The 18,851-nt window shown below is 37.6% G+C and overlaps 2 protein-coding genes and 1 pseudogene across 3 annotated transcripts; 1 reads left to right on the forward strand and 2 right to left on the reverse strand.

The window, feature by feature from the left end:
- Positions 1–1,129: 1,129 nt before the first annotated feature.
- LOC104777153 (14 kDa zinc-binding protein) lies at positions 1,130–2,844 on the reverse strand. Its single transcript, XM_010501365.2, has 6 exons — positions 2,706–2,844; positions 2,518–2,625; positions 2,351–2,437; positions 2,089–2,236; positions 1,528–1,645; positions 1,130–1,448 (listed from the first exon to the last, which is right to left on the reverse strand). Exons 1-6 carry the CDS (start codon positions 2,795–2,797, stop codon positions 1,381–1,383), a joined length of 621 nt encoding a protein of 206 aa, XP_010499667.1. The 5' UTR covers positions 2,798–2,844; the 3' UTR covers positions 1,130–1,380.
- LOC104777154 (sulfiredoxin, chloroplastic/mitochondrial-like) lies at positions 2,829–3,854 on the forward strand. Of its 2 annotated transcripts, none has more exons than XM_010501366.2 (5): positions 2,829–2,997; positions 3,106–3,269; positions 3,368–3,401; positions 3,489–3,582; positions 3,681–3,854. In XM_010501366.2, the coding sequence occupies exons 1-5, from the start codon at positions 2,925–2,927 to the stop codon at positions 3,694–3,696; spliced, it is 381 nt and encodes a 126-aa protein (XP_010499668.1). In that variant the 5' UTR covers positions 2,829–2,924; the 3' UTR covers positions 3,697–3,854. The 2 variants fall into 2 exon arrangements, with proteins under 2 accessions (XP_010499668.1, XP_087360361.1); XM_087504235.1 differs by having other exon boundaries at positions 2,862–2,997; positions 3,659–3,854.
- Positions 3,855–13,771: 9,917 nt separating this feature from the next.
- LOC147946894 (uncharacterized) lies at positions 13,772–16,405 on the reverse strand (annotated as a pseudogene).
- Positions 16,406–18,851: the final 2,446 nt, after the last annotated feature.

An 18,851-nucleotide genomic window follows, 5' to 3' on the forward strand; every position in this document is an offset into this window, starting at 1 on the left:
AATAACCAAAGACTAAGGCCTCAAATAATTTTGGTTTTTGAAGTAGTTTTTGGTTTTAGTTTTTGCAATAATCTATTTTGTAGCCATTCATGATTTTGAAAAACAAATTTTACAAGAAAACCAGGAATCTAGTTTTTAAGTGTTTTGACAGTTTTTCAAAAAAAAGAAGCAAAATCCATATTTTTTTTCCGTTAAAACTTAAAACCATGGATCACTAACAAAACAAACTACCATTCAAGTAAAAAAAAAAAAAACTAAATTCTACACCAAAAATCAAAAACCAAAAGCCATTTTAAAACTGCAAACATCCATGGTCTAAATGACTTTGGTTTAGACCAAATTTTCTCATATGAAACCACTAATAAAAGACATAAGTCACATGCATGTCTTTGAAAATAATTAAAGAGAGATTTGTTCTTCAATTTTTACACATATGAGCAGACTATTATTGACCTTTATAAGTTTGAACTTGTCATTTTGTCAGTATTATGATTCTATTAGACATATTGTTTTATAGACTGCTCACAAACTTCTGTGTATTCAGTACTTCTTTTGGTAAACTACATCTTCTAAATTCAAATCAGAGATAATCACATTATTCATCTAATAAAGGGTTTGCATTTGGTTAAAGTAAAATTGAATTGTTACAAACGGAAAGCCTTCTACCAAGTAACTTCTTTTTTACAACCCACAAAAAGAAAACAAATACATTAAGTTCTAAACTTAGGTCACTTAGTTTTCAGAAACCAACGAGCTTTAGACAAAGAAGTTTCTGAGGTTCTTTCTGAATCTTTGGTAGTTGAGACGGTCCAAGGATGAAGATATCTGATTTGACGTTGTGAGTACCTGAAGCACGTTTGCTAGTCTAGTTTTAATGTTCGGATTGACCTGCTTCTCAATCAGTTCGTTTCCCAATCCCTAGAGGTAGCAGTGTAGCACAGACTGTTAAGTTACTGCGGTTTAAGACACAGAAACTCGGTTTACGTTTTTTGAAGACACATATGCTGACCTGGTAAAGGTTTAGTTCACAGAGAATAAGAGGGAACAAGGCATCTGCTGCTGTACTGACTAGGTCGGTACTGTAACAAGTAACCGGTAAAAACACTTTAAGCAGCCCAGCCGAGAGCGATTTTGAGTAAATGTATAGATACTGCGGAGAGAAACACTCTCAAACCATATAAAATGTTGACAATTATTTCTAACAATGAAGAGAGAAACTCGACTACAATTGGAAATGGAAGCTATCTAATCTCTAGGAACTCTCAACTGGATAAATCTGACCGTGGTAAAAACTCATAAACCATATAAGACAGGATTGGAGTTGACAAATTTGGAGCTCGTTGGCCACAAATTCTTTGCTTTAACATGAATGTTTTCTTCTTAACCTGGTGGCCATTTCAACTGTCGGCCTCCGACGACATGCAGATGAAGATGGTAAACAGATTGGCCTGGATAAGAGGAAGTTAATCCAGTTAAGTGTATGATGATGATGATGATGTTTGATTGGATGGAAAAGAAAAGACTCACAGGCTTCAACACCGTTGTTGATAACCACACGGAACCCGTCGAGGATGCCTTCTTTCTCTGCAACAATCTTTGACGCGTGTAGAAGTTGGCCAAGAACATCGACGTGTCTTGGTTCAGCCTGCGATGGCGCTTTAGGGATTAGATAATTTCAGGTCCAAAAAAAAAGCTTAAAACTCTTTTTTACATGTTATTTCATGACTTGTTCCTCTTGTTATCCGTTTACGAACACGGGCAGGTAAAAGACAAAGCAGCATCTTACATGTACTGATCAGAAACACACTGGCATAATACTAGTCATTACTCTTTACAGAACACAAGCATATTGTCCTCAAGATGAGACTCTATGAGATCTCCAAGAGTATACTAAACAGTGGATACGAAATATAAAGATTCAATACGAAGCGGGCATGCAACTGCAAACACGAATAGTCAAGAAACACACTATCCGAATCCACAACATGGTCCAATAACTGTTTGTGGTCATGCGATTGCAAACACGTACAGTCAAGAAAGACACTATCCTAAAACTGACTGAATATTAAAAATATAAAAGAGACTCACGTTGCCAAGCATGGTCAAGCCATCTCTAAACTTGGGGATAACCAAAACATGAACAGGAGCCTGTGGGTTTGTGTCTCTGAATGCCAAAACGTTCTCATCTTCGTAGACAATGTCTGATGGAATCTCTTTCGCTATAATCTTGTCAAATCTTAAAAACCATAAATATGAAGATAGGATAATTTCAACTCCACAATTTCGTAATTCAGATGTAAAAATCTCAATGCTACGTGAACGACAAATCAAAAACTAAGAGGAACCATACATGGTCGGAGCTCCGGTTTCAGCAACAGCAGCTGCAGCTTTCGCGGCCGCCTCTTCATTATGAGCAGCACGAGTAGAGCAAATGAATCTACCCAATCGATTAAACCAAAATCAGCTCAAGTTCCAATAATCCACATACCAAACACAAAAGAATTCACATATTCTCACCTGGAGGAACGAGTATGAGGAAGAACCCTAATCAATTCTCCAGTGGAGAAGCAAATTCTCGAAGTCGCTCTCACAGATTGAACAACTCTCCCCGCCGTAGAGAAGTTCCTGAAAAAACGAACAACCACAACGCTTTTAGCAAATTCAAGACAACCACCAATTCAAGAGAGAGAGTTAGAGAGTTTTACCGTAGCAGCAGCATAGAAGATGAAGTGACAGCCATTGAAGAAGCTCTCTGCGCTTCGTTAACCGTTTCGATCAGACCTTTTCTTCTGAACATTTTTTAAACAAACGACGCCGTTCTAAAAGTTGTGTGCAAAACGACGACGTATTGAAACTTTATATTTCGTTCACAAATTATTATTTTTAGAGATTGAGAGGAGGAAGGAAGGAGACGGTGACAAACAATGGCGAATTTGATGATGAGATTACCAATTGGCTCGAGGAGCTTCTCCGTTTCAGCTTCTTCATCCGACAACGGTAACGATCAAACTCACTAATCCAGTTTACACAGTAATTTATTAAAACCAAGGTTGAAGCTAAACCTGAGTCAGTCTCTGTTTTTTTTTTTTGAAATTTGATTATCAGGATCGCCGCCGGTGATCGGAGGATCAAGCGGCGGTGTAGGTCCGATGATAGTGGAATTACCGTTGGAGAAGATACGGAGACCGTTGATGAGAACTAGATCCAATGATCAGAACAAAGTGAAGGAGCTTATGGATAGTATCAGTGTAATCGGCCTTCAAGTTCCGGTTAAGTAACCCGGTTTATCCAATTTCTAATTGTTTCTTCGATTCGTGATTCAATATAATTGATGAATATAATAATCTTGTCTTCGTTTTGTGAACAGATTGATGTGATTGAAGTTGATGGAACTTACTATGGTGATTGTTCTAAATTTTGTTGTTTCTTCATGATTTTTCTGTTAATCAAAAATTAAAGCCTATAGCGTGCTCTCCCCATTGTTGTAGGGTTCTCGGGTTGTCATAGGTACGAGGCGCATCAGAAGTTAGGTCTTCCGACTATAAGTTGCAAAATCCGCAAAGGAACTAAGGAAACACTAAGGTAATAAAAATGTTTGTGTTCTTTTTTTACATGAAAGAATTGGGTTGAAGATTTACGGATTTGTTTTTTACATTAGAGCTTCTTTGTGGTTGCCACAGGCATCATCTTCGCTGAGAGAATGTTTTCTTTTGAAGTATGTTAAATTTGTATGGTAAGGGGTAGTCGAGAGTGTGAATTTGAAAGTGTTTGTGGTTATCTTTAAATTAAAATAAGAACTCTGTACAATCTATGTGATAGATTTGGTAATCTAAATATGAAGTACTTGATCAAAATGTTACATTGTTGAGAACAAATTTGGAAGGTCTTAGAAAAACGAAAAAAAATTAACAAAGTTGAAGAAACACAGTTTAAGAGAAGTTATTTTTGCTTTTTTTTTTCGCGGGAGCTGGGTGGCATTGTAGTGGAGGTACCAACACATAGCCCAAATGTTGTTACCCATTTCTGCATATAACGACTACTTCTTCACCAATTTTACGTACCCATAGCTCAGGGAAAACGATCAAATCAACACCTATGGGTTGACGTAGAAGCTCTTTCAAAGACATAAATGACTTTAATGGCTGGAAACGTTTTTGACCAGCAAGGTCTTACATACAACAAAAAAAACATTTCCCTTCTTATCTCATTCTCATTCTTCAGATAAAACCTTTTGTTCCTGAAAATAGTCTTCACTCTTAAGCGAAACCTTAATTTAAAGAAAGGGGAACATGGGACGTTTAAACTTAATATCCACAGTCCACACATGTAATAGTTTACAATCCTACAACAACTTATAACCATATCTAAGCCTACACAATTAAACGAAAGTTACAAACCTTATAGTCGTACAGTAGCTTGCAAAGTTGCAATTAATCATATAAAAGTTAACAATCATGCAACCTCTTAAAATGCTTACAGTCATACAAAAACTTACAACTAGACAAAAAGCTTATACACACAACTGTCACTACAAGAAAACAAGCCTATTGGGATGGCAAGATTTGTCACTCATCCCTCGCAAAATGGTATTAGTGATGGATTTGCGAGGATCGTCAATTCCTCGCTAATCGTGTCTCGCAAATTATTACACGTAGCACTTCCCTCGCAAAATTTGCGACGAATGTAACTCCGTCGAAAAACAAATGCAAATTGCGATGAACAATATTCCTCGCAACTATCTTGCAAAATCTGTCAAAGTAAATCCCTCGCAGATTTGTTAGGTTTTTGCGACATTATTTCCATCGCAAAATATTAATATTATTATAAACCCAGAAATGAGTTTCGTCGCAAATCCGTAGCAATTTTGTATTCCTCGCAAATCCGTAGCATAAATTTGCTACGGATTTTGGCTTTTTTTTTTTCATTTTGATATTTATTTTTTTTTATTTTGAAATTTATACATTTATATTTTGACAATAGTTTATAAGAAATAGAAAATATAATCAAAATATAAAATAAAATTCAAACATATATTAACCGAGACAATTTTTGTTTCTAGACAAAAAAATTAAGAAACAAAAATTGTCATATAATCCGTCCAAAAAACAAATGAAACCTTAAAACTTAATATCAAATTGTCTTAAAAAGATGGTGATAGAGAAGGAACTCCGGTTCCGGTTCCTGTGTCTGTGTCTGTGCCATTGCCAGTGCCAATGTCGGTGTCGGTGTCGGTGTCCGTCCCCTGTCTCAGCTATGGTTGGATTGCAGCCATGTTCAATCCTGCTTCCAAACTTAGCAGCAAATTCAGGATCCTTCCCGACAAGGTAGTCAAAGTATGCATTGTAGCTATGCATATTTTGTGCATTGTCTTGAAGTTGAGTGGCTTGAGTTGCGAGAGTAGCTTCAGCGACAGCAAGCTTCTGAGCAAGAACAACCGGATCCTCAGTAGGCGGAAGCGATGGTCCAAAATGGGCTGAAGATGCTTCATTTTACAAAGAACCAACTCCATAAAGTCTATTTTTCTTCTTCGGAGCAACCTACGAGCAATACAATCAAACAATTACTTTCATAGTCATATGAAAGAAAGAACCAACAAGCAACATACAAGATTCATATCCTAGAACAGACACAACAACACAAATGTAGCATATCCTACAAATGCACATTACAATCAGACCAATCTTAGCATATCATATGACAAACTAAAAACAACAACACAAACTAACACAAACTCATACAAGACAAACTTAAGAGATTTCAAAAACCACACAAGAAGTTTACCTCGGCATAAATTTTGTTCTTGGTATGAACAGACAACCCACCAGAAGCAGAACTCTCTGTGTTATCCCCTGAACAGAGCTGAGACTGAACCTCTTGTATCTTTGATGACATATCAGTTACACTCAGGGAAAACGTGGTTGCCGACATCATCGTCCCTTACAAATTCCTCGCAAATTTGCTACTGATTTCGTCATCGCTAACTCGTCGCAATATTGCGAGGGAGTTGCGAGTGTTTTGCGAGGAACTTTAGCGGAGTCGCAAAACCGTACTAACTCCCTCGCAAATTTGTGAGGGATTTCGCCATCGCAAATTTTGCGAGGGAATTACAAGTACCCTCGCCTTCCTAGCAAACTACTCTCAACTCTGTTACAAATTTGCGAGGGTGTTGCGCCGTCGCAAATTTGCAAGGGTGTTGCACCGTCGCAAATTTGCAAGGACGTTGCGTCGTCGCAGATTTCCATCGCAAATCAACTATTTTCTTGTAGTGTGTTTAACCTTTTACAGCCATAAACTTTCAAATATTATCGTTAAAAAGTTTATAACAGTACAAAACTTTACACAATTGTACTATAAAACATTTTAACTTTAGTACAATCAAGTATCACACAAAAAGTTAATCATCTTATAAAAACATTAGAATCGTACAAAAGTTAAGAATCTTAAGGACATTACAATCGTACAGGAATTCGCAGTCGCACAAAAGACAATTGTATAAAAAATTTCTTCATTTTATAATTATTTTTTTGCAGTCGTACAAACATTAATAATCGTCAAAGAATAATCGAAAGTGGTCTTTCAATACATATAAAATGTTATTTCTGCAAATGTTTTAGAAAAGATTGTGTGGAGTGAGGTTTGCTCGGATGTTATTCGAACTTGAGAGAAGCCCGGCTCCCATTCGGCCAGGTTGGAGCTATTAATGGATGGGCTAAACACTTGGACAATACTATTTCAACACATTCTCACAATACTAAATTAGATATTATCTACTTGATACACTGTTAATATTTACGTATTGGATGGATTTAAGATGAAATCTTTGTTTGACTTAAAAATTTTCAGCTTTGATCTTTTTATTATGATTGTGTTTTTTGTTTAAGAAAGTTTTGAGTTTTTAATTTGCAAAGCATATAATTAAAAGAATAAAAAACGTTTGTGTTTGTTTTTACTTTTTAGTTACCAACTTTGGAAATTGGAATAATAATAATAAATTAGTATAGTTCTCAATCTCATAAGTATAAATTGCTAGGTGGCAGATGCTTATTGACGGACACATATGATCACGTCGTTGATTTGGTTTGGTTAACGAATCTTATTCACAAACTAATTGTCAAACCACAAAAGACGAGTGGGGGATTATTTTTCTCGTCACACTTAATAAAGTCTAATTATCTTTTCTGATTTCAATCATGGGAGACATTAAAACATAATCACGTTTCAATGGACCCAATTATTAAATTATTTACGTCAATTATAACAATAAAAACAAGAAAAACAATTAATGGAGTTATCATAGACTCATAGCACATTCTACTTGATTTTTATTTTTTATTTTTATTTTTTTGGGTTTATATTATGAAGATACATATCAACTCTTAGTCTCTTTACTAATGCGTTCGTTTAAAAATTAAAACTAACAGAATTTACTTGTGTCAACGTAATGTGGATTTAAAATTTTCCAATATTGTTTCTAAGAAAAAACGCATGTGTGAATTTTATGCTACTATATTTTTACGTACATACAACTGGAAATGTTCAATTGATATAGTATGTAAAACCCAAAACAAAAGACAGTAGAGATGACAAGAGACAACACACTACACAAGACAACTCCATCTTCCAACCAATCTTGTCATGCCAACGTCCATTTATTACTACTTGTTAGCACATCCATTAATACACACATTTTTTTGTTTTTTTTTGTCATACCAATTGATACCCTAGTGATATATATGTATACAAATATGTTGTATCCGAACTGACTGGTTACGACATAAGTAAATTATTATATCAAATTTATTCTAAATATTTAAGATTTATAATTCACTTTCGTGATATTAACATTGTAATTTTCTATATAGGAGATTTCAAATATAAATATAAAAAGATGAGCACAAACGTATACATTTGTTTATTCATTTGTTGTACTCTATTGTAATGTATCTGCATTTCAGTGTTTTGATAGCTAAATATTATGCTCTTGAATTGTATAAACCGGTTATAATATCTTTATGTTTTGGTTTAAGTTTATTAAGTAAATCAGTTTAGAGTTTGTATATAAGGCACACTATGTACATTTTATCTTTTTAATGAGAATGAGATTAATTAGTTCATTTAGTAAAATGGTATCAGAGCAAAATCACGATCGTAACTAACTTTTCTCATCTCGATTCCCAGAAAAATCTTCGTTTTTTCGGAAAATTCTCATTCATCTCTTCCACAGATCCAACCCAGAATCTGTTCTTCAAGCTTCGATCATTTTTTCTTCTTCGTCTGTTTTTTGTTTTCTCACAACGACGATGGGGAAGCGAAATTGCAAATCGAAGTACAGATCTGAGACGCCGGATCCACTAGATATTACATCGCCGAGATCTCGCGAGCTACCATATGGTTCGATTCAAGCTCGTCGTGACTCCGATGTTCAGGATACTAACCAAACTCGAGCGATGTTCCCCAAACGTTCTCCACATCACATCGAGGTATCCAATTCACCTGATAATGTTCATAGTCCATATCATCTCCATAGCGCAGATCATCCATGATTAGTTTTAACTGCTACTCTGTTAGACGGAACTAATTATGGAACCTGGATTGTGGCTATGACTACGAGTATAGAGGCTAAGAACAAACTCGGTTTCATTGACGGCTCTATTGTTAAACCTGATGAAGATGATCCATATTGCAAAATCTGGTCTAGATGTAATAGCATGGTCAAGTCCTGGTTGCTGAATAGTGTTACTCCGAAGATCTACACAAGTATCCTCTACACCAAAACAGCTTCGGATATTTGGAAAGATCTACACACACGATTTCACAAGTCAAATTTGCCAAGACTTTACAAACTTCGCCATCGGATTCACTCTCTACGTCAGGGCAGTATGACTCTCTCCTCCTATCACACACACACTCAGTCTTTATGGGCAGAATTGAGCAGTCTCCAAGCTACAGCTCACTCTGTTGAAGCTTTGATTGCTGAAAGAGAAACTAATCGTGTTATAGATTTTCTGATGGGCCTCAATGATAACTATGATACGGTTAGGAGTCAGATTCCGATGAAGAAAACTCTGCCTACTATGTCTGAAGTTTATAATCTGCTTGATCAAGAGGATAGTCAGAAGTCAGCTCGTCTTCCTTCTCATACTAGTGTTGATCCGACTGCTTTTCAGGTATCCAACACTCAAGTTCAGTTTAATGTTGTTACTTTAGGACAAGGTCAACAATATGGTGGTGACTCAGTGAATCAGAGGAAAGACAAACCTGTTTGTACCTTCTGTGGTAGATCTGGACATATTGCTGAGCGATGTTACAAAAGAGTTGGTTATCCAGCTCACTTCAAGTTGAAGCATAAAGGATTCGTCCTTGCTTTGGCTAATGTGGCTATCGGTGAAACTTCAGAAACTCTCAGTGCTTCATCTGATGATCTAACTCCAACACAGATTCAACAGCTTATGTCATACCTTAGCACCAAGCTTCAGTCTTCAAGCACCATCACCAAACCTGAAGTTCACTCTGTCTTAGTTTCCAAACCTTTTTCTTCAACAGTTTTCCCCATTTCCGGTAAGTTTGATCCCTCTATCCTATGTTCTTTTTCCGGAAATGTTAGGCCTTATGCCTGTTCTGTTAATAGCAACGCTATTGCTATTAATGCTTGGGTTGTGGATTCTTGAGCTTCACATCATATCTGTCATGATAAAAGTTTTTTTTCTTATCTCACTATCCTCTCAAACACTACTGTTTCCTTACCTAATGGCGGCCTCGTGAGAATTGTCGGTCTAGGAACTGTTACATTGGGTAGTAATTTAACCTTAGAAAAAGTTCTTTTCATCCCTCAATTCAAATTTAATCTTCTTAGTGTCATCTCTCTTGCTAAACAACTAGGTTATGGGGTCTGGTTTGATGATCATTGTTGTGAAATTCAGGATCGTACACGGGGCCTAATGATTGGGAAGGGTAGCGAAGTGGCAAACCTCTATTTTCTGGATATTGATACGCCCAAAATTCGAGGATCACTCAGCCGGACTAAAAAGGATAGAAACTCGCCAAGGTGCAAGGTGCAACAAGGGAGGTTTGATGGATTGAGGGGTCGCACAGCAGTTGCGGAAGGCTGCTGATATTCCCAACTCCAATCACTGCTAGATATGACACACTAGTCCAGCAAACGGAGGGTGTTGCTTGGATATTACACACCAAAAAACAAAGAAATGTTCTAGACAAAGAACAAAGAGATAAACTCATAAAATAAAAAGGAAAATTGATTGATGATTCTCAAATGAGATTACATGAGTTTATATAGAGATAGAAAACTTGGTCACAAAGCCAAGTATTATTCTTGAAACTAAAACACAATAAAGATAGATAGTTTAATGAAGATTCAACTCTTGAACTTTGTCTTCCAAAGGTGTCCTTCCCAAGGTGAGTTGAACTCAATTTTCGTCACTCCTCTTTGACCACAAAACAAAGTGATTATTTTGGGCTTTCTTGGACTTGAATTAGGCTCAAAGTGGGCTGGAATTGATAGGTATCATCTCCAATAGTTTTTCCCATGCTCTTTTTGGCCATAAGCTCTTGAATAAGTTCATTTAGTGCATTTCTTAGCCTCTTAGCTTTTGCTCTAGTCATTGGTCCTTCAGGTACAAGCAATGATTCCTCCGCTACAAGCTCCTTGGGTTCAAGCTCAACTACAAGTTCCTCGGGTTCAAGCTCAGCTAAAAGCTCCTCCTCCCTAGCTCCATCCATGATCACATCATCCTCCTCCTCTTGAAAAGGATTTGACCGCAAATCTGGATCATCTGCCACAAATGGAGCCAAATCAGCAACATTAAAAATTGAACTCACTTTGTACTTACCTTGCAAGTCGAGTTTGTAAGCATTGTCACTGATTTTTGTCAAGACTTTGAATGGACCATCGACCCGTGGCATTAACTTAGACTCTCTTTCTGCTGGGAAACGTTCCATTCTCAAGTGTATCCACACTAGATCTCCCTCTTTAAACACCAATTGACGTCTTCCTTTGTTTGCTTGCTTCTCATATTGCTTTGTCTTTGCTTCAATATTGAGTCGGGCTTTCTCATGAATCTGCTTAACAAGTTCAGCTTTCTTTTTCCCATCCATACTAACTCTTTCACTCAAAGGCAAAGGGATTAGATCCAAAGGCGTTAGAGGATTGAAACCATAGACAATTTGGAAAGGAGAATACTTAGTAGCAGAATGAACTGAATGGTTATATGCAAACTCAACATGAGGCAAATATTCTTCCCAAGATTTGATGTTCTTTTTAATGATAACACGCAAAAGAGTAGACAAAGTTCTATTCACTACCTCGGTTTGTCCGTCAGTTTGAGGATGGCAAGTAGTTGAAAACAACAGCTTAGTTCCTAACTTAGACCACAAAGTTTTCCAGAAATAGCTTAAGAACTTAGTATCTCTATCAGAAACAATAGTTCTAGGCATGCCATGCAATCGCACAATTTCTCTAAAGAACAATTCAGCAACGTTTGTAGCATCATCAGTTTTGTGACATGGGATGAAGTGTGCCATCTTATAAAACATATCAACAACCACAAAGACAGAATCTCTACCTTTCTTGGTTCTAGGTAATCCTAACACAAAGTCCATTGACAGATCAGTCCAAGGTTCAGTAGGAATGGATAAAGGAGTATACAAACCGTGGGGTTGAAGTTTAGACTTAGCTTGCTTACAAGTGACACACCTCCCACATATTCTTTCCACATCTCTCATTAAGCTCGGCCAGTAGAAATGCTCATGAACCACTTTGTAGGTCTTATTTACTCCAAAATGTCCCATCAATCCACCTCCATGTGATTCCCTGACAAATAACTCCCTCAAAGAACATTGGGGCACACAAAGACGGTTATCAAAGAATAGGAAACCAGACATTTGATAATATTTTCCATAAGCGACTTTAGAGCATTTTCTATAAATCTCTTTAAAATCCTGGTCAGTTGTATACAATTGCTTCATGAACTCAAAACCAATCAACTTAGTCTCAAGAGCTGAAAGAAGAACATACCTTCTAGACAAGGCATCAACCACCACATTTTCCTTACCTTGTTTGTATTTTATGACGTAGGGAAATGTCTCAATGAATTCAACCCAACGAGCGTGCCTTTTGTTCAACTTTTGCTGGCCTTTGAGGTGCTTCAAGGATTGGTGATCTGTATGAATTACAAACTTTGGAGTGCCCTAACCAAAGCGTATAGCTCTTGGTCATAAGTGGGGTAATTGAGTGTAGCTCCTCCCAATTTCTCACTGAAGTAGGCAATGGGTTTCTTTTCCTGCATCAACACAGCACCAATACCCAATCCTGAGGCATCACATTCTATCTCAAAAGTTTTGGAGAAATCCGGAAGTGTAAGTAAAGGCGCTTGAGTTAACTTCCCTTTAAGTATCTGAAACGCCTCCTCCTGAGCTTGTTCCCACTTGAAACCAACATTCTTCTTGATTACCTCTGTGAGTGGAGCTGCTATTGTGCTGAAGTTCTGAACAAACCTCCGGTAGAACCCAGCTAGCCCATGAAAGCTCCTTACATCTCTAACAGTTTTGGGGCTAGGCCAATCACGGATGGCCTTGATCTTTTCTTCATCCACCCTGAGTCCATCAGTACCTACAATAAAACCTAAGAAAACCACATGATCTGTTCCAAAAGAGCACTTCTTAAGATTTGCAAATAACCTTTCTTTCCTAAGGACGTCTAGGACATATTTCAAATGCAGCTTATGTTCCTCACGGTTCTTGCTATAGATAAGAATGTCATCAAAGTAGACAACAACAAAATGACCAATAAAAGATCGCAAGATATGATTCATCAAACGCATGAATGTACTAGGTGCATTAGTAAGGCCAAAAGGCATGACAAGCTACTCATACAATGCTAGCTTAGTTTTGAATGCAGTCTTCCATTCATCACCTTCTTTCATGCGAATTTGGTGATATCCACTTTTCAAATCTATTTTTGAGAAAACAGAAGAACCATGCAATTCATCTAGCATGTCATCAAGCCTAGGGATTGGATGCCTATACTTTACCGTAATATTGTTGATGGCACGACAGTCTACACACATGCGCCAAGAGCCATCCTTCTTAGGCACAAGGAGAACATGTACAGCACATGGGCTTAGGCTCTCCCTAATGTAACCTTTTTCAAGAAGTTCTCCAATCTGCTTTTCGATTTCCTTTGTTTCCAACGGATTAGTTCGATAAGCCGGCCGTTTTGGAAGTGACGCACCTGGGACGAAATCAATTTGGTGTTCTATACCTCTTATTGGCGGCAAACCGTTAGGGTTTTCTTCTGGAAAGATATCTGAGAATTCCTGCAAAACATCTATCAAATAACTCGGGAGCTCAGGTGCAAGGTCAGAAAATGCTATTAGTGTTTCTTTATACACAAGCAAAAGCAATGGCTGTTGAGAATACAAAGATTTCCTTACTTGACTCTCTTTGACAAAGAAGTTAAAGTTCTTAGGAGATACCTCATGTTTTGCTGGTTTAATTTCTTTGTCTCGGCTTTTTTTCAACTGGACCTGGTCTTGATGGACCTCCAACGGAGTTAAAGGAACCAGAGTGATCTTCTTTCCTTTATGCTCAAAGGAATGCCGGTTGGTGTAGCCATCATGTATTTCCCTCATGTTAAACTGCCAAGGTCGTCCTAAAAGAATATGGCTTGCATCCATGGGAAGGACATTGCACATGATCTCATCTTCATATCGGCCGATGGTAAGAGGAACTGTGACGTACTGTTCACCCGTTTCATTCAACCATTCCAGTTTAAAAGGTCGCGGATGAGGTCTTGTCTCAAGTCCAAGCTTCCTAACAAGAGTTTCACTAGCAACATTAGTACAACTTCCACCGTCAATGGTCAAAGAACAAACTTTATCTTTAACTAAACATCTAGAGTGAAAGAGATTCTCCTTTTGTTCTCGGTCATTGGACTTAGGTTGAACGCTCAATGATCTCCTAGTGACCAGAAGTGTCCCTTGAGTTAGATATTCAAACTGCTCTTCCTCTTCGTCAAAGATTGGTCCCAGATCTTCCTCTTTTTCTTTATCGTCCTCGGACTCCACTTCACCGTTGTCTAGGAGGATCATTACCTTTTGATTCGGACATTTGTTGGCATAATGTCCAAGTCCGTGACATTTGAAACACCGAATATCCCTTGCCCGATTGTTGGTCTCGACTGCCTTTCCTTTCTCAAGACGAGTAGGAGCATTAGTCTTAAAAACTGAATTTGATGGGTTTGAAGACTTACCTTTATCTTGATAACTTGGTTTTGGAGCAAAAGAAGGTTTAGAGAAACCCTTCCTCTTGGTTTGTTGTTCGATTAGAATCGCCTTGTGCAACATTCCCTCCAAGCTTTCATATTCTTGAAGCTCCATTCTGTCCTGAATGTCTCGATTGAGGCTGGCAAGGAATCTGGCCATGGTAGCTTCTAAGGTTTCATCTATGTCCGCCTTTGATCATTAAGCTTTCCATTTCCTGGAAATAGTCCTCCACAGATTTGGTTCTTTGAAGCAAGCGTCTGAGTTTTTGGTGGAGATCTCTGTGGTAATGAGCCAACACAAACCGTTTCCTCATCAAGGTAGTGAGCTCATCCCATGAAACTATTGGTCTTCCACCTGTCCTTCTCCTATGAGTCAAAACTTGATCATACCAGTTAATAGCATAGCCTATAAACTCAATTGCTGCTAACCTAACCTTCTTGAGTTCAGATAAATTTTGACATTCGAACACTAACTCTATTTTCCTTTCCCATTCTAGATAAACATCCGGATCATTTTTACCTTCAAAGGTTGGAATTTTAAGTTTTAAACCACCTAAATTGTCATTTTTTGTACCAAAAGGATTAACATCACCTTGATCACGGTTTCTATGACTTCGTCTAGGTCGGTTGATTGATCGATCATCTTCTTCATGGAACTCCTCTTCTTCATGGAACTCCTCTTCTTCAATTTCCTCTTCGGGCTGGTAAGTCCTCCTTGAACATTCTCTCCTGGCTGCTGGTCTAGAACGGGTTTGTTGACTGTTCTGAATCTCGTCGAGCCTCTGGTGTAGTTCTTCTAGACCTGAATTCATAAGGTTAGTAATAGTGTCATTCAATGCTCTCATTTGCAAGTTAGATAGCCCGGCGACAGAATTCTCTGGCCGATCTCGTTCTCCATCACTTTCCATGGTTTCCTGAAAACTTAAACACCAAAAGTTAGCAGATAAAAAAAAATCCTCACAAAAGTGTTTCTCTCAATTTTTTTGGTAGGTCACTCAAGAGTTTTCTCCCTAAGTTCTAAGAGAACAAATCCAAGCAACCCAATGGAATTCCCAAGCAACAAGGGAAGAAGGAAGATAGAAAGATAAGAGGATCTTTGTGAAATCTGTTTTAACCACTCCATGGCTGGATTTCTCCTCAGCCAGCATGATTTTTCTTCCACCACCTAGCCAAATGCAAATCTTTTTTTTTTTTTTTTTTGCTTTTTTTTTTGTTTTGTTTTGTTTTTTTTTTTTGTTTTTTTTTTTTTTTAAAAATAGAAATGGCCTAGATAAGGAGATGGCCCAGATTTAAGATAGAAAGAAGATGAAGTATTTAGAAATGGAAGATGAGAAGATGAACAGACAAGTACCGGTTGAGTGGCTCTGATACCTCTTGATACGCCCAAAATTCGAGGATCACTCAGCCGGACTAAAAAGGATAGAAACTCGCCAAGGTGCAAGGTGTAACAAGGGAGATTTGATGGATTGAGGGGTCGCACAGCAGTTGCGGAAGGCTGCTGATATTCCCAACTCCAATTACTGCTAGATATGACATACTAGTCCAGCAAAAGGAGGTTGTTGCTTGGATATTACACACCAAGAAACAAAGAAATGTTCTAGACAAAGAACAAAAAGATAAACTCATAAAATGAAAAGGAAAATTGATTGATGATTCTCAAATGAGATTACATGAGTTTATATAGAGATAAAAAACTTGGTCACAAAACAAAGTATTATTCTTGAAACTAAAACACAATAAAGATAGATAGTTTAATGAAGATTCAACTCTTGAACTTTGTCTTCCCAAGGTGTCCTTTCCAAGATGAGTTGAACTCAATTTTCGTCACTCCTCTTTGACCACAAAACAAAGTGATTATTTTGGGCTTTCTTGGACTTGAATTAGGCTCAAAGTGGGCTGGACTTGATATGTATCATCCCTAATAGTTCTTCTCATGCTCTCTTTGGCCATAAGCTCTTGAATAAGCCCATTTATTGCATTTCTTAGCCTCTTAGCTTTTGCTCTAGTCATTGGTCCTTCAGGTACAAGCAATGATTCCTCCGCTACAAGCTCCTCGGGTTCAAGCTCAACTACAAGTTCCTCGGGTTCAAGCTCAGCTAAAAGCTCCTCCTCCCTAACTCCATCCATGATCACATCAGATATAGACTCCCTTTCTTTATCAGGTATCCTTCTTAATAATGTTCCTATCTTAGCTAATGTAGTTTATAGTCCTGAATTGTGGCATAACAGGCTAGGACATCCCTCTATGTCTAAGTTGTTATCTATGTATAACATCTTAGCTTTTCCTAAACAAAAGAATGTTTCAGATTCTCATTGTAAAGTCTGTCATCTTTCAAAACAAAAACATATCCCTTTCATTTCTCATAATAATATCAGTGATAAACCTTTTGATCTGATTCATATGGATACATGGGGTCCTTTTTCAGTTTCTACTCATGATGGTTTCAAATACTTCTTAACTATTGTTGATGATTGTTCTAGAGCCACTTGGGTTTACCTTCTTAAACAAAAGTCTGATGTCTTACAATTTTTTCCCATTTTTATTAAGATGATAGAAACTCAATATGAAACTAAACTTAAGGGGGTTAGATCCGACAATGCTCCAGAGCTTTCTTTTAAAGATCTCTTCCACTCTAAAGGTATCCAATCTTTCCATTCTTGTCCTGAAACTCCAGAACAAAATTCTGTTGTTGAAAGAAAACATCAACATATCCTCAATGTTGCTAGAGCTTTATTTTTTCAATCTCACATTCCTCTTCCTTACTGAGGTGATTGTATTCTCACCGCAGTTCATCTCATTAATCGTCTACCTGCTCCTATTCTTGATGTTAAAAGTCCATTTGAGGTTCTTACAAAGAAATAACCAGATTATAGTCAATTAAAAAGCTTTGGTTGTCTTTGCTATACTTCTTCCTCACCCAAGAACAAACATAAATTTGATCCTAGAGCTAAGGCTTGTTTTTTCCTTGGTTACCCTTCTGGGTACAAAGGATATAAGTTTCTTAATCTTGAGAGTAACAATATCTTTATCTCAAGACATGTGGTGTTCCACGAACAGCTCTTTCCGTTTGTCAAATCAGATTTGTCTCCAGCTAATACTGATTTTTTTCCTGATTTGATTTACAATTCTCCTGTGTCATCTGATTCATCTGGCGAAGATACTTCTCTATCTTCTTCTTTTGTAGAGGTTCAGCCTTCTGCTAACCCTATAACTGATGATCTTGAGTCTTCTACTCAAACATCTCACAGGAGAACAAAAACACCTGCTTATCTTCAGGATTACTACTGTCATTCAGTAGGGTCCTCAACCATACACGAAATCTCTCAATATCTTTGTTATGGAAAAATCTCTCCACTCTATTACTCTTTTTTAGTTTCCATTGATAAAGAACTTGAACCCAAAACCTATACTGAGGCAAAGAAACATAAGGTTTGGTGTGGTGCTATGGGGACTGAAATTGATGCTTTGGAGATAACGGGTACTTGGGAGATTTGCTCACTACCTCCGAACAAAATTCCCATTGGTTGCAAGTGGATTTTTAAAATCAAGTTCAATGCCGATGGCAGTGTTGAGAGGTATAAGGCAAGGTTGGTTGCTAAGGGTTATACCCAAGAGGAATGTGTTGATTTCCATGAAACTTTCTCTCTTGTTGCCAAGCTTACATCGGTTAAACTGCTTCTTGCTATTTCAGCTATTCATGGTTTTTCTCTAACCCAGCTTGACATCTCTAATGCGTTTCTGAATGGTGACCTTGATGAGGAAATATATATGAAATTGCCACCTGGTTATGCCTCTAGTAAGGGGGACTCCTTTCCTCCAAATGCTGTTTGTAAGCTCAAGAAGTCTCGGTATGGTCTTAAGCAAGCCTCTCGGCAATGGTTTCTTAAATTCTCCTCAACTCTTCTGACTTTGGGGTTTACTACATCTTATTTTGATCACACCTGCTTCTTTAAAATCACAGAAACTGTCTTCATGTGTGTATTGGTTTATGTCGATGATATTCTCATCGCCAGTAACAATGATGCAGCGGTGGATGTTCTAAAACAACAACTTCATTCTTATTTCAAGCTAAGAGATTTGGGGCCTTTGAAATATTTCTTAGGTCTGGAAATAGCAAGATCAGCTTCTGGAATCACAATCTGTCAACACAAATATGCTCTGGATCTGTTGGATGATACTGGCATGTTGGGTTGCAAACCATCTCCTGTTCCTCTTGATCCTGCTATCAAACTTTCAAAAGATACAGGAGGTGACTTTGTTGATGCTAAGCCCTATCGGCGTCTCATTGGTCGCTTAATGTATCTATAGATCACGAGACCTGATCTAACATTTGCTGTCAACAAGTTGAGTCAGTATTCAAAAGCTCCTTGTAAAGATCATTGGCAAGCTCTGCACACTATTCTGGCGTATATCAAAGGAACAGTGGGTCAAGGCTTGTTTTATTCCTCCAAGTCTGAATTACAACTCATTGGATATGCGGATGCTGATTATGGTTCGTGTTTGGATTCCAGAAGGTCTACTAATGGATATTGTTTTTTCTTGGGTTCTTCCCTTATCTCTTGGAAAACTAAG

The sequence above is a fragment of the Camelina sativa genome, chromosome 3 (genome assembly GCF_030686135.1).
Source record: "Camelina sativa cultivar CO46 ecotype springtype chromosome 3, ASM3068613v1".
Lineage (NCBI taxonomy): Eukaryota > Viridiplantae > Streptophyta > Magnoliopsida > Brassicales > Brassicaceae > Camelina > Camelina sativa.